The 20,082-nt window shown below is 52.4% G+C and overlaps 5 protein-coding genes across 5 annotated transcripts; 1 reads left to right on the top strand and 4 right to left on the bottom strand.

The window, feature by feature from the left end:
* Positions 1 to 543: 543 nt before the first annotated feature.
* On the bottom strand, positions 544 to 1,965 carry UCRPA7_210 (putative glycolipid-anchored surface protein 5 protein; the record flags this gene model as incomplete). The annotated part of the gene is made up of 3 exons (XM_007912808.1): positions 544 to 1,506; positions 1,571 to 1,758; positions 1,818 to 1,965. The coding sequence occupies 3 exons, from the start codon at positions 1,963 to 1,965 to the stop codon at positions 544 to 546; spliced, it is 1,299 nt and encodes a 432-aa protein (XP_007910999.1).
* A 3,489-nt stretch (positions 1,966 to 5,454) lies between these two features.
* Positions 5,455 to 7,344, bottom strand: UCRPA7_209 (putative protein kinase domain-containing protein; the record flags this gene model as incomplete). The annotated part of the gene is made up of 1 exon (XM_007912807.1): positions 5,455 to 7,344. One exon carries the CDS (start codon positions 7,342 to 7,344, stop codon positions 5,455 to 5,457), a length of 1,890 nt encoding a protein of 629 aa, XP_007910998.1.
* Positions 7,345 to 10,436: 3,092 nt separating this feature from the next.
* On the bottom strand, positions 10,437 to 11,582 carry UCRPA7_208 (putative epidermal retinal dehydrogenase 2 protein; the record flags this gene model as incomplete). The annotated part of the gene is made up of 2 exons (XM_007912806.1): positions 10,437 to 11,048; positions 11,106 to 11,582. 2 exons carry the CDS (start codon positions 11,580 to 11,582, stop codon positions 10,437 to 10,439), a joined length of 1,089 nt encoding a protein of 362 aa, XP_007910997.1.
* A 666-nt stretch (positions 11,583 to 12,248) lies between these two features.
* On the bottom strand, positions 12,249 to 12,945 carry UCRPA7_207 (putative u3 small nucleolar rna associated protein; the record flags this gene model as incomplete). The annotated part of the gene is made up of 3 exons (XM_007912805.1): positions 12,249 to 12,547; positions 12,598 to 12,875; positions 12,929 to 12,945. 3 exons carry the CDS (start codon positions 12,943 to 12,945, stop codon positions 12,249 to 12,251), a joined length of 594 nt encoding a protein of 197 aa, XP_007910996.1.
* Positions 12,946 to 14,221: 1,276 nt separating this feature from the next.
* On the top strand, positions 14,222 to 15,611 carry UCRPA7_206 (putative 26s proteasome non-atpase regulatory subunit 11 protein; the record flags this gene model as incomplete). Its single annotated transcript, XM_007912804.1, has 3 exons — positions 14,222 to 14,403; positions 14,464 to 14,546; positions 14,605 to 15,611. The coding sequence occupies 3 exons, from the start codon at positions 14,222 to 14,224 to the stop codon at positions 15,609 to 15,611; spliced, it is 1,272 nt and encodes a 423-aa protein (XP_007910995.1).
* Positions 15,612 to 20,082: the final 4,471 nt, after the last annotated feature.

Here is a 20,082-nt window from a genome sequence, read left to right as displayed (position 1 = left end):
GATCCACATTGGTCAGTTCGACCATGATGCTATGTTCTGCGAATCCTCTATCTAGAGGGTTTATTAACGATTACACCAACCAAACCATGCTCGAAGGCACAAAAAGGCCTTTGTCTAGTGGTGATGCGAATGTTCGTGCCTCTGAAACGTCTGCTCGTGAAGTTTTCCAAGTCTCGTCGTTGCGAGGTGAAGAGGCGAGTGCCAGGTCCAACGAAGGACACTGCAAACCCTGATCGCCTTACAACCAAACAAATCCTCCCCTCTCATGTATCAAAACCATATGTGGTCATATTCAATGCCGGTGGACAGACAAGTGTCCGAAGGTGATCCAAACCAAGACAAAACGCCGTATACAATGCCTTGCCTGCCGCTCTCTTTCAAGAAACAACCACCTGTGCCATTTCGGGGTATGATGGAAGCGAATAAAAGCACAATGCATGCCATAAGCTCCATTTCGTCAAACATTAACCAGCCATTCGTAGAATATGTTCCCGAAGCTCGGCTCGGGTTGAAGAGAATCAAAAGTCTGTAAGGTGTTTTGCATTATAGCCAGAAAGTGAAGACAAGCATGACGCCAACGAGGCCGGCGCCCATTCCTGTGATTTCCTTGTTTGGAGATGCAGGGTTCTCAGTCGAGGAAGCTGAAGCAGACGCTCCGGTGGCCGTGCTGACGGTAGCAGGATCGACCGTGGGGGTTGAGGTGTAGCTCCCCTTGAAGGTCTCGCCGAGGGTGGGCAAGGCGACGTTGCCATCCACGAGCCAGCCACTAGGAGTAGACGTGGGGCAAGCGCGCGTTGACAGGCTGGGTGTATAGTCGGACTTGATGACACCGGTGGGGGAAATGGTTGCCCATTGTGACTTCAGGTTGTTGAAGTCCGGGGAAATAGGTGTCGGGGTACCCTTACGCGAATATCCGCCCTCGATATCGGAACCAGTAGCCGTGGCAGCTACTGAGGGGCCGTACGAAATCAGACCATAGTCATTCGCTTCTTGAATCCACTCGTAGATCAGAGAGCCACTCCAGTCGTCGACCATTTCCTTGCCGAAAATAGCGGCTTGGTCGGCAAAAGTTCGCGGCTTCGGGGTGTTGCAACCGGTCTCGGAGAAGAAGATGGGGACCGGGAAGTCGACGGCCATATTTTGTAGATTCACGTAGCCGGATGTCTCATACGTAACCTCGCCGCACCATTCGTACGAGTTGAGCGCGAAGAAGTCGATGTTCTCGCTGGAGTTGCCGCCGCAAGTGAGGTAGTCCTGAAGCATAGGCCGAAGCTCAGCAATGTCGGCCGCGGAGTAGCCCACCGGGATATCGCGGTAGCCCTTGGACTTTCGGTAGGCTTTCATATCGCGAGCAGCAGACTTGATGAATGGAGCTGCCATAGATTGATTGTTGATAGCGATAATCTCATTTCCGACGAAGAAGCCCAGAGTGTTGTCATAGCCAGCAAAGGCATCCATGACTGCAGCATAATGGTCATACTGAGTCTGATTCCACCACGGATCATTCTGAGATTCAAGCATCAGTCGCGAGAGATTTTTTTTTTTTTTGGTAAAACAAACGCGCACTCACCGGTAGAATATAGGTATCAAACGTGTCAAGGTCGATGAGGGTGTAGATACCAGCATCTGCGAAGGCGCTCATGCAGCCATCATGGTCACCCTTGGCATCCACGTGGTAGATGCGGATGGAATTCGCACCAAGCGTCTTCATAAGCGAGGCATCCCGGGTGCATTGCTCAGTGTCAATGAGCGGGTCATCTGCAGGCGCAGTTAATATAACAGTCCGATATCGTAGCCATTGAGGCAGGAAAACAAACCTGGAGTGAGCTGGTAAGCAATGCCCTTCATAAAGAACTGCTTGCCGTCGTCGTCCGTGAAGAACTTGTTGCCCTTGACTGAAACAGTGGAGATAGCCTTGGCTGCGGTGGCGCCAAGGAAGGCGGAGGCGATTGTTGACAGCCTCATCTTCAAGAGCCTCTGAACTGGAGCCGCTGAAGTGAGAAGATAGTTGTCAATTTGCGAAACTCAGGACAATTGAAAGAGCCCGAATTGACGACTCAGCCCAAGGGTGAAGAGTGGTCAAACGGCGAGAGAGCTCGGGTTGCTCTCTGTTTTGTCCAGGTGGGTCGATGTTTTGTAGATTGTAGCGACAGAGCTGGAGCTTGCGACGCCAGGGGGTCTAAGCCAAGAGCTGAAGGGCTGGTCGCTGCGCAAGAAGCTCTGATGGGCGCGACGTAAACGAAAGTCGGCAAGAGCCTCGTGGGGAATCTGAGATTGACAGCGAGCGGAGGGAGTAGCGATTGTACACACGGCGTTCCAAGCCGATCTCGTGCTTTTTTCCTTTTCTTTCTCTCGAAGTCTCAGACTTACACGCGTTGGACAATGCAACGAATGTGATGGGGCTGCGATAAGCAACAACCAGATCGGACAGACAGACAGTCAACAGTCGGATGGCCAAGCGAATGGAGACCGAACACTGAACACAGACAAACGGGCGACTCTTCCCTTCTCTCGAGACTGCCTTTTTTTCGCCTTCTTGCCTTTGCGATAGTCCTTTTGTACAGACAGACCTGAGGAGGAGGTAGAATGGGAAAGTGGGCGGACTCGGGAAAGACGAAGATAAATAAAACGGGTAGCTAGAGCTAGCTTGGTTGGCTAGCTGGGCTAGCTGGGCTAGCTCTGCCCAGTGAGGGAGGCACGAATTACTTGTTTTTCCCCTTGTTCTCCTTGCAACGTTCTCCAACAGCACGCGAGAAACGACGAGCTAGGATCCTAGTGGTGTGCAGGGGGGGAAACATTGGAACACATTGGAAAGACTGCAGCAGCCACAGGGGGGCTCGTGGGGCCCACAGGTACCACCTGGGCCTATGCAAAGTACCTAGGTGCACTCGGTGCACTACCTCACACCCTACCTGCCTACCTACGCTAATAAATGTGAAAGGCCGGCGCCAGGAGAGGGAGGCGGCGATCGCTACGCGTACCACACGATTTGCACTCTAGCATACAAAAGTCTGCAGCTGAGCTAGAGTTCGAGGCGACGGAAACGTCGATGGTCTCGCGTTAGGCCCGGTACTCGGGAGTGCTAGTGCTGAGCAGTGCTGAGCCGTGTGCCTCACACGCGCTGGCCTAACAAAAGCGGGACCACCCTCAGGTGAGTGCCGCACCATTTTCCGGCGATGCTGCTGCTAAAAGGAGCGAATGTCCGACCGGACAAGCTGTGGGGGCAAAAAGAGCATCATTCAACGGTGCTCGTACAGGATTCATTCTGAAGACCTTACTCGCGGACAACGAGCGTAGGGGGGGGCGCAAAAAGCCATCTCATTGCTACATGCAAATCCCACGACTCTCTCACGTTACAGTCAAGTACCGTCCGTCCAGTCCGGCTGTGGATGGGATCAAGACGACACGGCACAACCAGGAATCAGACTCAGAGTCGAGGGAAGTCGTGCGGCGGCTGGTTGGCTGACATGGCTGCAGCATGGCCCCGCGATTGGCCAACTGGAGGGCCGTGTTGGACGCTGCAAGCCTGGTAAAAAAGACATTTGCTAAAATTGAGCAGAGATTGCATTGTTTCGCCAACGCCAACGCCCATCGACTTTGGCCTCTGATTCTCTGTGCCTTCCTATTCCATCCCGATACCCCGTATTCTAATCTACCGTACCTAATCCAAGGGATTACACAGCACTCTCCTCGCTTCGGCTCGTGTATGGTCTGTGTCCCCCAGAATACAGGAACGTGATCTTCTCTGCTACATGTACAGTACGTGTATTTCCTGGCGACGGGCGGCGGCGTGTTTCGTTTCATCCAAGCACAGGCCACCCCCAAGAGTTGAATGGCCCAGGACTCCAGGCAAGGCCAGGACACTTCTTCTCAATGCAGACATGGAGGGTTACAGCTTACGAATTATGTGTGTTGTCTTGATGGGTCCATCCTCAGATCATCATTGCCTTGCTGTTGTGACAGAATGACGTGGGCTTGACGGGCCTGCCTGCTGCCCTGCACGCGTCTTCGCCGTTTGACTTGGGTCAATAACGTTATGCATGCTCTCTTCCAAATCAAGACTCAATTCCCCATCCTGAAGAGTCTCGCCGCTTAATGGAGAGCCGCTCGCTGTACGATGCACCACTCCTTATCAGCGGTTACATTACCGTACTAGGCACGCAGTACATGTACAGTAGAAATGCTGCAAACGACGCCACAAGTAATTTCAGGCAGCGTACCGACTTGCCGCCTTCCCGCCATTCGTCTGTGTGCAAGGTCAAGTACGGTGGGGACACCAAAACGGTCAAGTGCTGATATCAATGCTTGGGGCTATCAGACCTCAATCTCGTTTGCACGACCGATATCGAAATTCCCATGCACAGAACTCCCCTCCACCTGTCTAATAACAAAGGGAAGAGACACTCCTGGGGAGAGTGCGTCGGCCAATTGTGTTTGGCTATGACGCAATGCACATCACAGGAGCCAATTTTAAACTGGCGCGACTTTCTCTTGGCCCGTTGCTCGTGTTCCACTTAATGTCAGCATGGATGCTGCAGTAATTGATCATCCTGGTTCTTAGCCAACAATGGCTTATCAGCCCGCTTGATAAGACCGGATCCTGTGCCGTACAAACTGAATGTGCATAGATTGAACGGATATCGCTGCCGTCACACGTCGACCTGCATCAAAAAACTAAAGCTGAAGCTGCCACACATTGGCTTGTGCGGCTCTCAACTGTTTCCACCATTTTGACCAAGTAAGTGTAGACTAGAAAGGGTAGCCTGGCTCGTGCTTCTTTCAGCCTCTTCACAGTACATAGGAAGGTACTGCTCTATCCAGCGTTGAGACTATACAGACAGAAGTGTGCTATAAGCTATATCCTCTGTTCCGTGAATATATTGATAGCCAGAGCTTAGGATAAAATCACCTTTGAACCTAGACCCGGAAAGTAGCCTAGAGATAGGCTTGAGGTTACGATGAGGACCCCTTATGTTTCACAGCGAGCACTCTATCACCACCACGCTCTGGTGCTCTGTAGAGTATTGGTCACAAGAGCTCAATCAACACGCAACGGCACGGCACCAAACATCGAGTTTCAGCAGGCGAGTGTTTCCATTCTGAAGCCGTCTCTTCTGCCGATGTCCTACTACGGCCTCTGGTCCTACATGCAACCAGCCGCCTCCACTGCAGACAGATAACGGGAACCAACAACGCTGATATCAAGTTCAATTTGACACAAGAACTAGTCCTCCCATCCACGGCAATCCAGTGTAGATAGCAATTATAGCGTTCCGTCCAAGCCAGCCTTTCAGAGTCCTCCGCCCAGCCATCCAAATACCGGGGAATAAAGCCATCCTCCAACTCCGGCCGTATATGTCATTCCATCATACACGATGATGCCCTCCGCCCGAGGTAGGTAGGTCCATTAGGGGTAGGCGGGAAGGTTGGGCACATCTCTCGTAGTTCAGCAGTCTAGCCCACGCTCATCTCTGTTATGCGGTGGTTCGCGCCGGTCAGCCTCCATTCTGTCTCAGAGAAACGTGCATTAGTACGGTTGTAGAGAGGAGCCCAGTTACCTGTGTAATTTGAAGGAGCCTGCCACGGCCTCACCTTGTTGACCGGCAAACTTCGTATGGCATCAAAGCCGCTCCCCACGTATCTCTCGCCCCCGCCTGGCCCCGGCGCCGGCGCCCCGCCCCGAGGCGTCTGGGTGCCGCCCGCTCTGGCGACGCCGCTCCCGCCGCTGTTCGTGCGCCTGTGCTCGAGCTGGCTGCGTCCGCTGCTCCGCTTCGTGAGGATCGACATGGTCTCGGCGTTGCTGTCGACGGCGGGGATCTTGGACCCGAGCTTCAGGCTGCCGAGGCCAAAGTCCCAGCCCCCGTACTGGTGCACGCAGTGCGGCTCCGTGATGCCCGCCGCCTCCGTGATGACCTGGTACATGCGGGTCTGGACGTCGTATGCCGAGGGCCGCTCGCCGGGGTGCAGTGCGAGCATCCGCTCGACGACGTGAAGAAGGGGCGCCATGCCCCTGAAGACCTGGTCGTCCTTCTTCGCCGCGTCTTTGGCGAGCCCCGTCATCCAGCTCTCGACCTGTCCCAGGTTCCTGTGGAACGAGGAGTCAAGCACCGCACCACCTCTGCCTGGCGATTTGTGCTTCGCGGATCGATGTGTAGCGAAACTCTTCGTCTGTCGTTTCATGACATAGCTCAATAGTTCTAGAATGACACATCCCAGTGAGAAGATGTCTGCGGCTTGCGGGTTCAGCTGCGGATTCGGTGCGTGCATCATCGCCTGGGGGCTCTGGGGGTTGCTGTCTGAGCCTCCTTTGCTGATGGAGAAGGTTGTATTGTCCGGCGAGGTGGACATCGAGGTGAGGGTTGCTTTGCGTGAGATAGACCCAGAAGAGCCAGACGGTCTAAACCATTGCTCTGGCGCCGCGTAGTCGTAGGATTCCTTGTCGAACGAGCTAGAGCCGCTGCTCGCCAGGATGTCAGGGTTGAGTTGCGTGAAGTCGGAGAAGAAGATGTGGTTGGCATTGGTGAACATGATTGTCGACGGTTTGATATTGCCGTGGGACAGCCCTCGGTTGTGGATGAAGCAGAGTGTGTCGACTAGACAATGAATCCAGTTCATAACGAGTTGCCGCCTCTTCTGCTTATCGATATTCTTCACAGAACTCGGAGTGTTGGCCAAAAAAGACTTGAGGGTGAAGTCACTGGCCGGAGTAAAGAGCACGAAGCCATAGCCTTGGTGCTCGTATGACCCCCAGTATGATACCAGGTGCTCATTCTGCACGTTCTTGATGCTGTTGATCTCGTAGATGAAATCTTCTTGCGGGAGACATCCGTGGCCGGATCCCAAGGGAATCCTTCGGCGGCAGAAAACCTGCCCCGGAGCATTAGGAAGCTCGACCTTGTCTACAGCATGGTTCTGAGTAAGACCAGGACGCTTGTCGACAATGTCGAGCGGGACCACCTCGGCATGCTGGTACACTATGTGCTCGCCCTTCTCAAGGGGCTTCAGCAGGTAGTGAAACTGACGATAGTAGAACTTCCTTTCAGACTTTTCGTCCTTAGACGGTGTCAAGGCAAGGCGTTCCACCTGATCCAGGGCGATAGGGAGGTCCTCATCATCCCAGGAGTCGTCAATGACGCCGAAGATCTGATCCGGAACGCCAATGTCGACGAGGATGAGGAAAATTCGCTTGGCTTTCTCGTCTATCCACTCCCAGTAAGTGCCGTCGGTTAGACCATCGCCAAAGGCCAGAGGTCGGTCCAAGCGCTCGATCTCTTCAGGAAGGAGGTGCGAACAGACAAACTGCCGGGTGACAGCCGCCTCAATATGATCTGTATCCCACCACATGGCTGGCAACACTCGAAGGCTGGACTGTGTTATCTCCTGTCAAGAGTTCCGCATTACGCTCACAGGAGAAAGCATGCCAAGGAGAAGTTTTACACTGGTACGGAAGAGGGAAGCATTCACAACGGAGGCAACGCGTTTCCGTCGAGCCCGGTCTGACAGACAGGGCCTTAGGTGTATATAGACGGAGACTGAGAGATAACGATCCCCACCTAGGCTACGTGTGGCGTGTAACGAGACATTTCCTCGACTGATGGAAGCGCACCGCACCTCGGGCACCTACTAAGCATCAGACCGCCCCTTACTAGGTTCCCCAGGCCGAGAGAGTTCCCAGGAAAAATTCCGCATATCAGAGCCTGTAGTCGGCTCCCCGGGTCCCAGAACCTGCACCGTGCTTTTGATAGTGCAGAAGTGCGAGCTCTGTCATTTTGTTTCGCTTATCCGTTGATAGCAAGGGTTCGAGATGGGGCGGCAGACCCTGGGGTCGCATGGCTGCCTGTCCAATTGGTTACTGTCTTGGGGGCCCAGAGATAAGGAAGTCGGGCTCTGTATGGCTCCCACACAGCGTGTGGCGCTTGACATGATGGGGCCACAAAGCGTGGGATGGGCCCTCCCGAGTGCCAGAGGATAGCTAGGCTCGCTAGCCATTGATACACGCAGACAATGCTGCAGGCTGATGATCTCAGAGGGGCTCCTGAGGGTGTATTCCCAGGGTCTCGTGTGCCGGGAAGCAGCCATGCCATGTATGGTCTCCAGCGTGGAGCAGTCTTGGCACCTGGTTGATGGGTGTGGCCGTCGCAAGAGATGACTGAAACATGTCAAAAGAGTGAAGCCATTAAGGGGCCGATCACTTTATCTCCTGGGATGTTGGCAGGAGGTTGGCCTCGAGAGTTGCGTGGGGCGCCCCCCCACCCCCAACGCAGGTCTTGCTGCCGAGTGCCTCTCCTCCATCCTTCGCTGTCCGAGGCGTCAATGTGCAAGAGATATTAGTCTTGGCACTGCGAGGCTAGACGTTGAGCACTGTCCAGTCGTTCCAGAATCAAGAAAGCAGGCCATTTCGATATGCGCGTCCTGCCATTTGCTTGTTGTTGCAGATACGGGAGCAGACGAGGGTGTCGTCGTCGGCCCCTATCCTAACTATGTGGGACACTAGACATTGATAACCTGGAAGCTGCTAGACAGCTGAACCCGGCTGGGCATGCCAGGACACGCGAGAAGACTGGGACTGGGGACTGGGTACTCGGGAGTGAGCGAGTGAGTGAGCGAGTGAGCTGGCACGGCCCATCGGGGCGGAACGGGCAGCGAGATCCATGGCAGCAGCCTAGCCGTTTGGCGTTTTGGGTCGTGTTCCATCCGCGCTAATGTGCCGCGCTCAAGTCGTACAGTCAACTCCTTGATTAAGCCTTGTACGCATGCGTGGCGCCTCGAAATTCCTAATGCAATGGACTTGACGTCTCGACTTTTGGTATGAAGACACCCGAGGGTAACTCATACACCGGAAAGATAAGTGAAATACATAAGAGAAGCCCTATATGTGACACTACTTCGTGCTTTCTTGTTCGTGTCACGTCGTCGAACATTGTTTTCAGTGAGTTGCTTTGGGACACCGAGCTGTAGTAAGGATAACGTGTTCCCTGTCTTGTCCGCACTGCGGCACATACTTGCCAATGAGACGGTCATGCAAGCCCACCGATGAGCAGCGGGGCGGTTCTGGTAACTACTTCAGATGCGGGCAGTTCCTCGGACAGAAGACGCCCAGCTCGGCTTCTCACACGACTGCCTTGAGAGAGTCTCGGTGATGCCAGAGCAGCATGGGCCATTGATGCTTTGAACATATTCCCTCATCACATGCGTCTCCTCTCCACATCTGCTGGGCAATAGCAGCATTGTTGTTCTCTGATCAACTCAGTCAGCGGCCTGTCTCTCGGCCGCTCGGCGGCTTCAAACGTATTTGCTCATGCTCTAGGCTTATCATGCCTCACTGTCGCTATCATGCATGCAAGTCTCTCTGCATGCATAAGATAGTCTTAGTGTCACTATATCAACTGTCGGTTTAGTGGACCTGGCTAAATCTTTGCTCATCATGTCCTAGTCTAGGTCTACTCTTGCGCCGGTGGCTGTCTCTTCGCTTCTCGGCAATGCACACTCCTCAGCGCAATCTGGTCATAAAGCTTCGAAGGCTGATATAACAGCATCATCTAGGGCATGTCCGCCTTCCCCTGCCAAAGATGACGGAGGCACCGCTACACGGGGAAAACAAGTCGCTGACCGACACTGTCTTGATGAAGAGCATCGTGTCTGAGCAGTAGGTTGCCGTAGAAGGTAGCGTTAGTCAAAACCAATAAACAACTCTCTCCAGGATGGATATCACATCCCCACTCTCTGGCATTAGATAGTGGCGGCGGAATTAAGCGTTGCTTGACCCTGCTTCGGTTGAGCCGTTTTTGTGCGCAGGATTGTTGTTGATGGCAAAGGAAATGTTTGATAAGGATCTATTAGTCTAAGCATGCGAACAACAAGATAGCAGTGACGAGTTACTGCGTATCTATAGCGATCATCACTCATGTTTCCATTTACACCATGGCTGAATAGTGAAGTCGTAGGCAAAGAGGGGACAAGGATTCCCCAGCGTGGGGGACCCGTTGGATAAGCGCCGTCGCTGGGGGAGAGGAGGTTGAACCCCTTTTCGTTTCCCCTGTCACCCTGCAGTTCCTGCATTCGAGATGCTTGGCTTCTTGTCCGTGCCTTCCACATTAAGCTCATTAAGTGCTTGCCTGGGGTTATTACAGCGTTGACTAACTCAAAGACCTGACTTGCCACCGTGATCATATGCGGTATCTTGAAAGCACTGCAAACCCTCTTCTAGCTTAGCTTTTCTTCCAGGTACCATGACTAGTGCCACTTCGGGGAGCCACTCCTATCTTACTCTTCTACATTTGGTGTTCAGATTAGGTATCTTAGATGGTGGCTAGTAGCTATCATACAGAAACATTAACCGACGGGCACGGCAGAACATGTCTCTGAAGCTGCCTATCTATCCGGCCGTCGCATCATCATACGAGCAGGCGCCCGCGCCTTCTCTTGGAAGAAGATCGTCATATCGGACTGCCATTCTTCTCGCTGAGCCTGTTACCTTCACGGCCAATAAACGTTCCCATCGCTGCATCAACACCTGCAATGCGTCTGGCTATTTGCTGTAGACCGACCGGTAGGACATTGTACCAGTCCATCATCCGGGAGTACAGCGGCATAGCAATGTGCTCGGCCTTGCCGTTGTCGATCGCATTGATAATCTCCTTGGCCACCTCGACCGGCTCCACCACAGGTGCAAGGAAAGAGTTGGGTGTCTGCACCCCGTAGAAGAGCGGCGTGCTCAGCTGGCCAGGGGTTACGAGGATGGTCCTGACCTCCGGATTGGATTGCTTCAGCTCGGCAGTAAGGGACTTGTGTAGGGCAATGAGGCCCGCCTTCGCAGCGGCATAGTCCGTAAGTTGAGCAGCTCCGACTTGGCCAATGACGCTGGAAATCGTGACGACCGTGCCTCCCTGCCCTCCGCGAATAATCGCCGGGAGGAAAGTCTTTAGGGTATAGAAACAAGACAGCAGATTCGTTGTGAGGCTTGTCTCGATTTCTTCGATTTCCATGTCCAGCAGCTTCTTCCCAATAACAATCGCGGCATTGTTGATTAACACGGTAGGTGCTCCGAGCTGTAGCCTTCGTTAGTTTCACACTGGTCATATGTGAAGTGCGAGGGCGGAACTCACATCTTTCTCGATCTCGACTGCAACTTTGGCCACCTGGGCCTTGTCTGTGACATCGCACTTGTAGAATGTGACGCCTCTGGCTTCTCCATTCTCCATCTCTTTGACGTCCAGCACAGCGACATTTGCGCCACGCATGCCGTAGACCTCCGCAATCAGTAGGCCCAGGCCACTCGCACCTCCCGTGATGACAATCACCTCTTCGCTTAGGTCTACATCCCGCGGCAATCCAAAAGCCATTCGCCTATTTATGAGACCGAGGAACCATATACCGGTGATCACCCAGGCGTATGCTATGGACACCCGCAGGGGGATCTTGTCGTAGTCCATATGCTCGGCACGGAAGCATAGCGGAATCATCCAAGCCACAAAGGGGTGGAAGAATGTGACATTGAGAACCTTGAGGAAAAGGTCGATCGAGAATGGTGCGAACCATGAGTCTCGCTGGTATGGCTGGTTGAAGCCTCCGACAGAAGCCATCGTGAAAGATCGTTTTCGTGGGTTGGCGGGTAACGAAGGTAAGAGTCTGGTGATTGGTATGCGCTCAACGCTTGCAAGTCGAATTGGTAATTAAATAGGATGGACTCGTAATTGTGTTGTCGAAAGAACAGAACCGTACCCTAAGAAACAAGAATCACAGCCAGTACAGAAGCTTCAATCGTGGTAGACAGGCAAAGAGCGGGAACAATCAGGAGCTTTTATCGCAACGTCGCAAAGCTTCGTGGTCTTCGAAACACAATGGCCCAAGCGCCAGGGGGTCCTAGTTTGTTTCAATCAGCTCTCCACTTAACCCCTGGGAAAGCCATGTGCGGCTGGGAATCAACTTCCCCCACTACAGTTTAAGCAGTGAAATCCCCAGCTAACAATAATGACAACTGAGAATATCAACTCGATAGATATGTGTGAAATTTAAGTCGTGAATGGCTCGGTGAAAACCGTCAAATGCATCTCGATAATTTTTGACAGGCAGGTCCGGGATTTGAAGCATCCAGTTCTTGTCTTTTCAACAGTGATATCTGGCTATGTGAAGTAACTCCATCTGTAGGTATCGTCCAGTTTTCCTTCCTTAACGCCAAGCAATGCAACTGGCAAGACTCATAGCCCAATCTGCCCTCAGGGTTATATCCTTTCTAAAAGAACAAACTATTACTTTTCGCGAGCTAGAACCATCTTCTCGCGTTCGCTCTTTCGCTTTTCGAACTTCTTCTTCGAGTGCTTTCGTTCGTTCTCTTCCCTCCTCTTGATAGCCTTCAGTTCTTCGGCCTTGATCTCACCGGCCTTCTTCACAATCTGTGGTATGTGCCTATGACGCTTGATTCGCCTGACTTCGGGCATGTGTTCAAACCGTTCCACTAGCCTTTCATTATACTCCTCAGCCTGCCGTTGCCGTGCAGTCTTGATACCCTCTCTCTTCGAGGCATTGGCACGCCACAGACGAATATTACCTTGAGAGAGATTAGCAATGAAACGCAGAGCTGGAGAAGCATTTTCTTACCATCATCAGAGCCCGATAGGATGTATTTAGAGTCTGGAGTCCACGTTGTAGAGAACACTCGTTGCATTCTCTTGAGATGATAGATATCCCGGGAATGTCCCTTGTCTCTTTGGAAGAGACGTATCGTTCGGTCATAACTGCCCGTAACAAGTTCCTCGCCAGTTGGAGAGAACTCGACACTCATGACAGCTGCCACATGGCCCTTCAATATGTTCAGAGCCCGGTCAAATTTGCGCACGTCGAATATATACGCGTTATGGTCCTCGTTCGCGATAGCGCTAAATTTTTATGAGCCATCATATAACTTAAATGCCGGACACATTGCACTCACATGTTAAATGCTTCCATGGGATTCCAGGCTATGGCATTTGATGCAAAGTTGAGAACAGTCTTCGTTACGGGGCTCGATGTCCTGAGGTCATCTATACAGTCGAGTTAGTCAACAAAGAACTTCATATGTGTATTTGAAGGACGGCAATGAGGTGTGCCGTGATGCTAGTACTTGTCTGGCGTTCAAAGGAAACCCCAACTGCATCGCAACTGCCTTTATGGTACTTACATAACACTATTGATCGGTCAGAAGAAACCGAGGCCAGAACGCTTTGCTCTATCTGGTTGAATGAGACAGCGGTGATGGTATCCGTCGATGTCGGCCATTGTAAGACCTCCGGAGCCGCTGAGTGTCTATCGAGGTCATAGATATTGATAACACTTCCCGACGATGCTGCGAATGCGTTCTTTGATCTATGGTGTGACAGGCTAGTGAAGCCGTTGTTTCCCAGCCATGTCGAGATTGGCGGCGCTTCAGCGGGAGTGTGGTACGGATCGAAAAGTTGAACCTTGCGATCACTTCCACAGGTAAGGAGTTTTTGATCTCTCGTCCACGACATTCCCTTCACTATATTTGTGTGGGCTGCGGCGTGCCATGTTTGCTCCCGGCTCGATAGGTCCCAAACTTTGATGATGCCATCACCGGAACCACTGGCAAGATGGTTCAAAGAATTCGGATCCTTCGCCAATTGGTATACTCCATCGACGTGGCCGTTGCCTAACTGGCAGAGGAAAGGGGCTGCAAACATTCGTTCGAGCTTGACAGCGTTGAGAGCTCGAGTCTGGCAAACGTTAGGTTTGTATGAAGGCAGTTCAGTCAAGCCTACAACTTACATATTCTCGAGCCCGTTCGAAAGGATGATGTGCCGGAGCAAGATTCTTCGGTTGCTTTGGAGCATTTGAGCCCGGAGGCTGATGCGCCTCCAGGCTCCTGCTCAAAGCCTTGATCTTCATGATTGCCGCAAGTCACAAAGTGTAACTTTTCAATGTTCAAGCATCGAGATGCCGCTACTAACATATGCAGGCGGCAGAAAAACCACTTTTTGGCGGGGTGGACGAATAGGCGTGGGAGTTAATCCGGCGCCGTCCGGCAGGCTTCCTAGCTGGCGTCGTCGCGCAGGTGCAACCTGGAGCTCCGACCTGCTGCTGCTAATGTGGAGAGGCTGGAGCATTACCAACAACTCAAACTATCAGCAACAAACGAACACAAGATCATCAGCCACAGGAAATTCATTCACCTCTTCTCCCTTGACCTCGCCCTTCCTGCCTCTGTAATCCTCGACAAGCGAGTCCAATGGCGCAGGGAAACTCAGAGAGAGTGCGCGAGGCGCAAAGCATCGCTTCCTCTGACCCCAATAAAGCAGCTCAGATCTACCAAGAAATCATCTCGAAACCGCCGTCTGTGACGTCCGATGCTGCCGTTCGTGAGTATGAGACGGCTCTCATCAGCCTGGGAGAGCTCTACCGGGACCAGAAGTATGTCCAGTCGGTTCAACGAGTCTTTCCAGCACCGTTACTAATAACCTACAACCGCAGGAACTCGCAGGAGCTGGTCGATCTCGTTACCAAGAGCCGCACAGTCCTATCATCCTTTGCGAAGGCAAAGACGGCAAAGCTAGGTAGGTGGAGACATGGTTTGAGCTATATGAAACCACTTGTTAATGATGAAAACTTCAGTTCGCCAGCTACTCGACCTCTTCGAAGACATCCCGAACTCCACAGACATTCAAATCGCCGTCACGAAATCATGTATAGAGTGGGCGACCTCCGAGCGTCGCGGCTTCCTTCGGCAGAATCTCGAGACACGCCTTGTCACCCTTTACATGGCAAAGCAGTCCTACTATGATGCGCTTACTCTGATCAACGGCCTCCTCCGGGAGCTGAAGCGACTTGACGATAAGCTTGTGTTGGTGGAAGTGCAATTACTTGAGTCGCGGGTATACCACGCTCTCGGGAACATTGCTAAGGCTCGTGCCGCCTTGACCAGCGCAAGGACGAGCGCTGCATCTGTGTACACGCCTCCCCTGCTTCAGGCAAACCTGGATATGCAATCGGGTATGCTCCATGCGGAGGACAAGGACTTCAACACAGCATACAGTTACTTCATCGAGGCGCTAGACGGTTACCACACGCAAGACGAGGCACAGAAGGCGACCGCGGCGCTGCAGTACATGCTGCTGTGCAAGGTCATGCTAAACCAGGTCGACGACGTGAACAACCTGATGAGCTCCAAACAGGCACAGAAGTATGCAGGACAGTCTCTGGAGGCGATGAAGGCGATTGCTCGCGCTCACTCCAATCGATCTCTTGAAGAGTATGAAAGAGCTTTGGCGTCATATAAGTACGAGCTGGGCAGTGATGCGTTCATCCGCAACCATCTGCGACGCTTGTACGATGCTATGTTGGAGCAGAACTTGATCAAGGTGATCGAGCCATTCTCACGTGTTGAGATCGACCATATCGCCAAGATGGTCGGACTAGACACCCAGCAGGTCGAGCGCAAGCTTTCCCAAATGATTCTGGACAAGGTCATCATCGGCGTTCTTGACCAAGGCGCTGGCTGTCTGATCATCTATGACGAGACGCAGCGGGACGAGGCGTATGATTCCGCGTTGGCAACGATTGACAAGCTGAGCAATGTGGTAGATGTTCTGTACACGAACCAGGCTTCTATGCTGGAATAGAGAAAGGGCTCATGCATGCAGAGCGTATCGGAACTGTAACACTAGACTAGATATCACGGGGCGTTGAGAATGGAAAGAGGATAGCATTGGTTAATCCTACAACGTGATTGGTATACCGTTCCCGACGCCCTGAAAGACTGACAAAAACTGTACAGCCTTGACTAAGCCTGATGACATGTACAATGAGTACCGAATATGTGATCCTGGCAGTAATGCTGCTGAAGCAAAACCATGTACAAAAAAACGCCTGAAAGTGCAGATTCCATCATCTTCTCTTCGGCACTAGTCCAAGCCGACGTCTCTCCTCGCCAACCATAACAGCAAACAGTCTCTTTGCAAGCTCATTCTCGTCCCAGCCCCCTACTTCTTTCTTGAAGGCATCAACAATGTCAAGATGCCACTGCTCCAGAAGCATAGTCTCGCCTTGTGAGGTCACCTGTTTACCAAGTAGTACGCTCGACTTCCGTTTCTGTGGCGTAACACCACCATACTTAAGCTGAAACTCGAGCGGTGCCCGTCTGTACTGCTGTAGAAGCTCATCAAGGCGAACCCAGTGCTTCTTGGTCCATTGAGATTGAGAGAGTGGTGAGTTGACCTGCTTCTGTTGCAGATGTCTATGCTTCGGGGTTGCCAGGATTGAGAAGCTTAGACCAGGCCGCGGATTTTCTTTCTCAGCCACAGGTGCTGATGTACCTTGAGCCGCCATGATCGAGGAACCTAGGGAAACTTGATTCTGTCTCTCAGCCCGAGCTTGGGCTTGTGCCAATGGCGAGAGTACGCTGCTTGTAAACTCGACCACTCTGCCAGGCGTTTTTGGCTTTAGGGGTGACCTTAAGCAAGATTTGGTTGGTGATGCGGCTCTGTCCGGCAATGGCTTGAGGACGGGTGGCTCAAAGTCTGATTCATGGGTCATCCTCGACGACTCGTGCATTTCTTCATCGGAATCCTCCTCCATTGGCGAGTCTTGAGGCTCGAGCGCAACAGCTGGACTCGGAGCAAACAGTGAAGACCGACTTTGTCCAAGAAGAGGTGTGAAGTTTCTCTTTTGCGGAACGTGTGCTAGAGTTGGTCGCTCAGGGGTTGCAGGTGATACAGAGTGAGAGACAAAATCCTCACTGCCTGGCTGGTCCTGGCGATCGACTGAGACGGTCCTGGCTCTGGTCTCACGGCCTGAGGTAACCTCCCCCTGGATCACCGAACGCAAGCCAGAAGTTAGCGCTCCGGATCCATGCACGCTACTCTCGAGCTGACCACCATTCTTGGGCACTTGAGACATGCTTGCCTGTGACTCCGTTCTTCCAAAACGTGCTGTGAAAGCCGGAGATGATGAGAAGAATGCCGATAGATCTACACGCCGGGATTTTGCTGGCTCCTGCTTTCCTGGCTCCTCAATCTTGTCCGCGGGTTGGTTGCCTCTGAGACCTGACAGTGATAAAAGTGAATATTCTTCTTGAAGCCGGACAGGCGATTCAGAGGGCTGGCGATCGATTTCTGCAGAAAGGTTCTCACGACCAGAATTGCTTGGAAAGGATATGCGACTTGTGGCACCCCATAGATTCGAAAGGAGTCCCTTCTTTGGTGAACTCAGGGGCTGCTCTTGGAAATCTGATTCTTGTCTCAGTGCCGGGGTTCGTCGCTGGGCTTCAACTGCCCATATATCGTCATCATTATCGTGAACAGCATCTTGCACCGGTACATTGTCGGTTTGTATCATATGACTTTGTCGACTGACCGATTGCTCCTTGTCAAGCAAACTTGAGTTGCCGGAGTGAGACAAGGACTTGGTTGTGATGAACGGATTGCTATCAGCTACCCAGCTCATTTCATCTTCGCTTCTCAGGTCAACACGAGTAGTGCTCCTGATACTGATCTCATGATCCAGCTCATCATCAATGGTCGTATCCTGCTGGGCAACACCAATGACTTCGCTGGCCCCGGTTTGCTCTAATTTTGATGAAGATGGGCCGAAAGGGTCGTCGAGCATTTGAGAATTCTGAGCAAGAGGAGAGAAAGACTGCGCTCCCTGAGCAACAAGGTTCTTCAGCTGGCTAAAAGGGGCAAACATTTTTGACCATGATCGCTCAGGATTTCCACTCATAGGGGCAGGTTGAGGAGTGACAGTCTTATTTGCAGTGGGAGACAGCTCTTCCGTGACTATCGGGCTGGATATGCGCTGCGATCCTTGAAATGGACTTCCTAGAACGCTGCCTCTTGCGGAGGGTGACGGGGGGTCGGACAATATGCTCTGAAGAGTTCGGCCGGCACGAACAATTGGTGATAAAGCTGGGCGAGAGCCGCTTGACGGAGGAGCAAGTCCAATATCATGTGGAAGAAGAACTTGATTCGATGCCGATGCAAGGGATGACGGTATTGCTTTCGGTGTTTCCGTGGAACTTTGTCTGGAATGATGAGATCGTGGGCCAAGGTGCTGTGGTTGTGATATGTTGAAAACAGGGGGTGAAGACCGCGGTTCAGATGTTGCAATCCTGGATGTTGCCTGCTTCTCGCCTTTCTCAGAAGAGTCATCGGTCGGTGATGGCGTCTCATCTGGCGTCAAAAGTCGACTGGACTCGGCCTGAGAGGTAACGGAATGAGAGGTCATCGGACGATCTTCTTGCTCATATTGGACCTCTTCCTCGTATTGATCCTGTTGGGCCTCATGTAGAGCTTCAAGCTCTTCAGTTGTCTCGGCTTCGAACTCGACAGAGGGTCCCTGAAGGCGCCGAGGGGTGGCAGCCTCAAGTACTGCTTCTGGGATTTCCGAAAAGGAGTCTTCGTACATGGTCACATCGTCTATATTCGCTCGACGAGGGCTAGTATTGGATCGGCTGAGTTCTTCGGTTTGGAATTGGTCATCCTTTTGCAAGGATTTCAACGCCAACTGCCGGCCAAGAGGCTGCGCTCGGCTTCTTCGAGGACTCCTTCGAGGACTCCCGACCCGTGAGAGAGGTGATCCGCTTGTTGATACTGCTAAACTATTTGCGCGCGGGGTATCATTTTGGATGCTCATTGTCGACTTCGCCGGAGAAACAGCAGTTGGCGTTTTCTCGCCCTCGGGCTGATCGGGCTCCTCATCTTCGAGGACAACACTTTGTCTTAGAGACTCTAGAGTCTTATTGATGATTAGACTTGTTGTCTCTCCCATTTCCGGAAGATCAGAACTAGGCAAATGAAGTTGCGCCTGAAGTGAAGGTACCGAATCCATTGATATCATTGTGAAGTTTTCACCGTCAACAATGGTATCTTGATCGGGTCGATGTGTTGATGATTTCTCGCTCATATTCGACTCCACGTCGCTGTGGTCATCGATTTGCATTAGGTCATTGGCCTCTGCGTCATCAAAATCCACATCAATCACTTCATGAGAGATAGCATCTGGCTCTTCCTGGAGCGGTGCCTGCGTCACAGTTGTATCTTGTTGTCTCCGCGAACGTGTTCGGCGCATTGACCTCTGGGAGTCCTCGAGGCTTGTTATCCAGATGTCATCGTCCGTTCTAGCATCTCCATTCATGTCTATTGACCCAAGGACCCCTGCTTCGGATGCCGTGTCCATATCTGGCTGCATAGAATTGCTCCTCATTGATGAAGCATCTGCGTCGCTAGTATGATCCTCTAGAATAACAACGTCTTCTGGCGCAATCGCCTGGCGACGTTTGCGACCTCTCCTCTTTGGCGGAGCCGCATCATCTATCTGCTCGTCATCCGTTGTCAGCGTAGCAGTCTTGCGCTTAACTGTCCTTCGTGATCTGGCGGAAGCTTGCGGTGTCGCCTGATCGGTAGCTACACTGATCTCGGAACCAAGGAGCTCGTCGGTTGTACTGCGTGCGCGGCGTGGTCGACCTGGCGTCAGACGGGGTTTGGCAGGAGTCTTTTTTCTAGTTTGTGTAGATGGAGTGCCATTCTTTGGCGGTCTCCCCCTTCGCCTTGGAGTCGCAGCCGTGTCCCTCCATCCAGACTCATCATCTGTCAGTCCCTTTAGAGGTACCGTGATAGTCGTTGCTTTCTCTGTACGGCGGACAGACCGCTTCGGAGTCGGTGTACCAAAAAGCCGGCGACTAACGTTTTCCTTGTCCGTCTCCTCCGCCTCGACAGTCACGAGTATCTTCTGAGGCGAATTGGCATTTCCAACGTCCAACTCAAAAGTCTGTTTCCTGGGAGAGCTGCCGGCCATGGACGCATAGCGGGATGAAGTCTGGCTTCTCGTCACGCGACGGGAATAGGATGGTGTTATTGCGCTCTCGATAGAGGCATTCAAGGGGTCGGGCGACGACAGCAAGTCCATTGTGACGCCGACGTGTATGCGACTGCACCGAACTCGAGGCAAGGCGCAAATGTGTTGTTAAGCGCTGTCGCGACACAAAGTGGTGTATCTATCACTACAAAAACAGAAATTGAGTAATGTAATGTTGTGATGTGGGCTCATAGAGAACGTTGTGTTTACTTTGTTCCCTATTAGGCATGGTTCGCCTGG

This window comes from Phaeoacremonium minimum, assembly GCF_000392275.1.
Source record: "Phaeoacremonium minimum UCRPA7 unplaced genomic scaffold PA7_03_scaffold_8, whole genome shotgun sequence".
In the NCBI taxonomy this organism is placed as follows: domain Eukaryota; kingdom Fungi; phylum Ascomycota; class Sordariomycetes; order Togniniales; family Togniniaceae; genus Phaeoacremonium; species Phaeoacremonium minimum.
The sequence above is the reverse complement of the archived record's forward strand: the minus strand, read 5'-3'. Positions and strand labels throughout refer to the sequence as shown.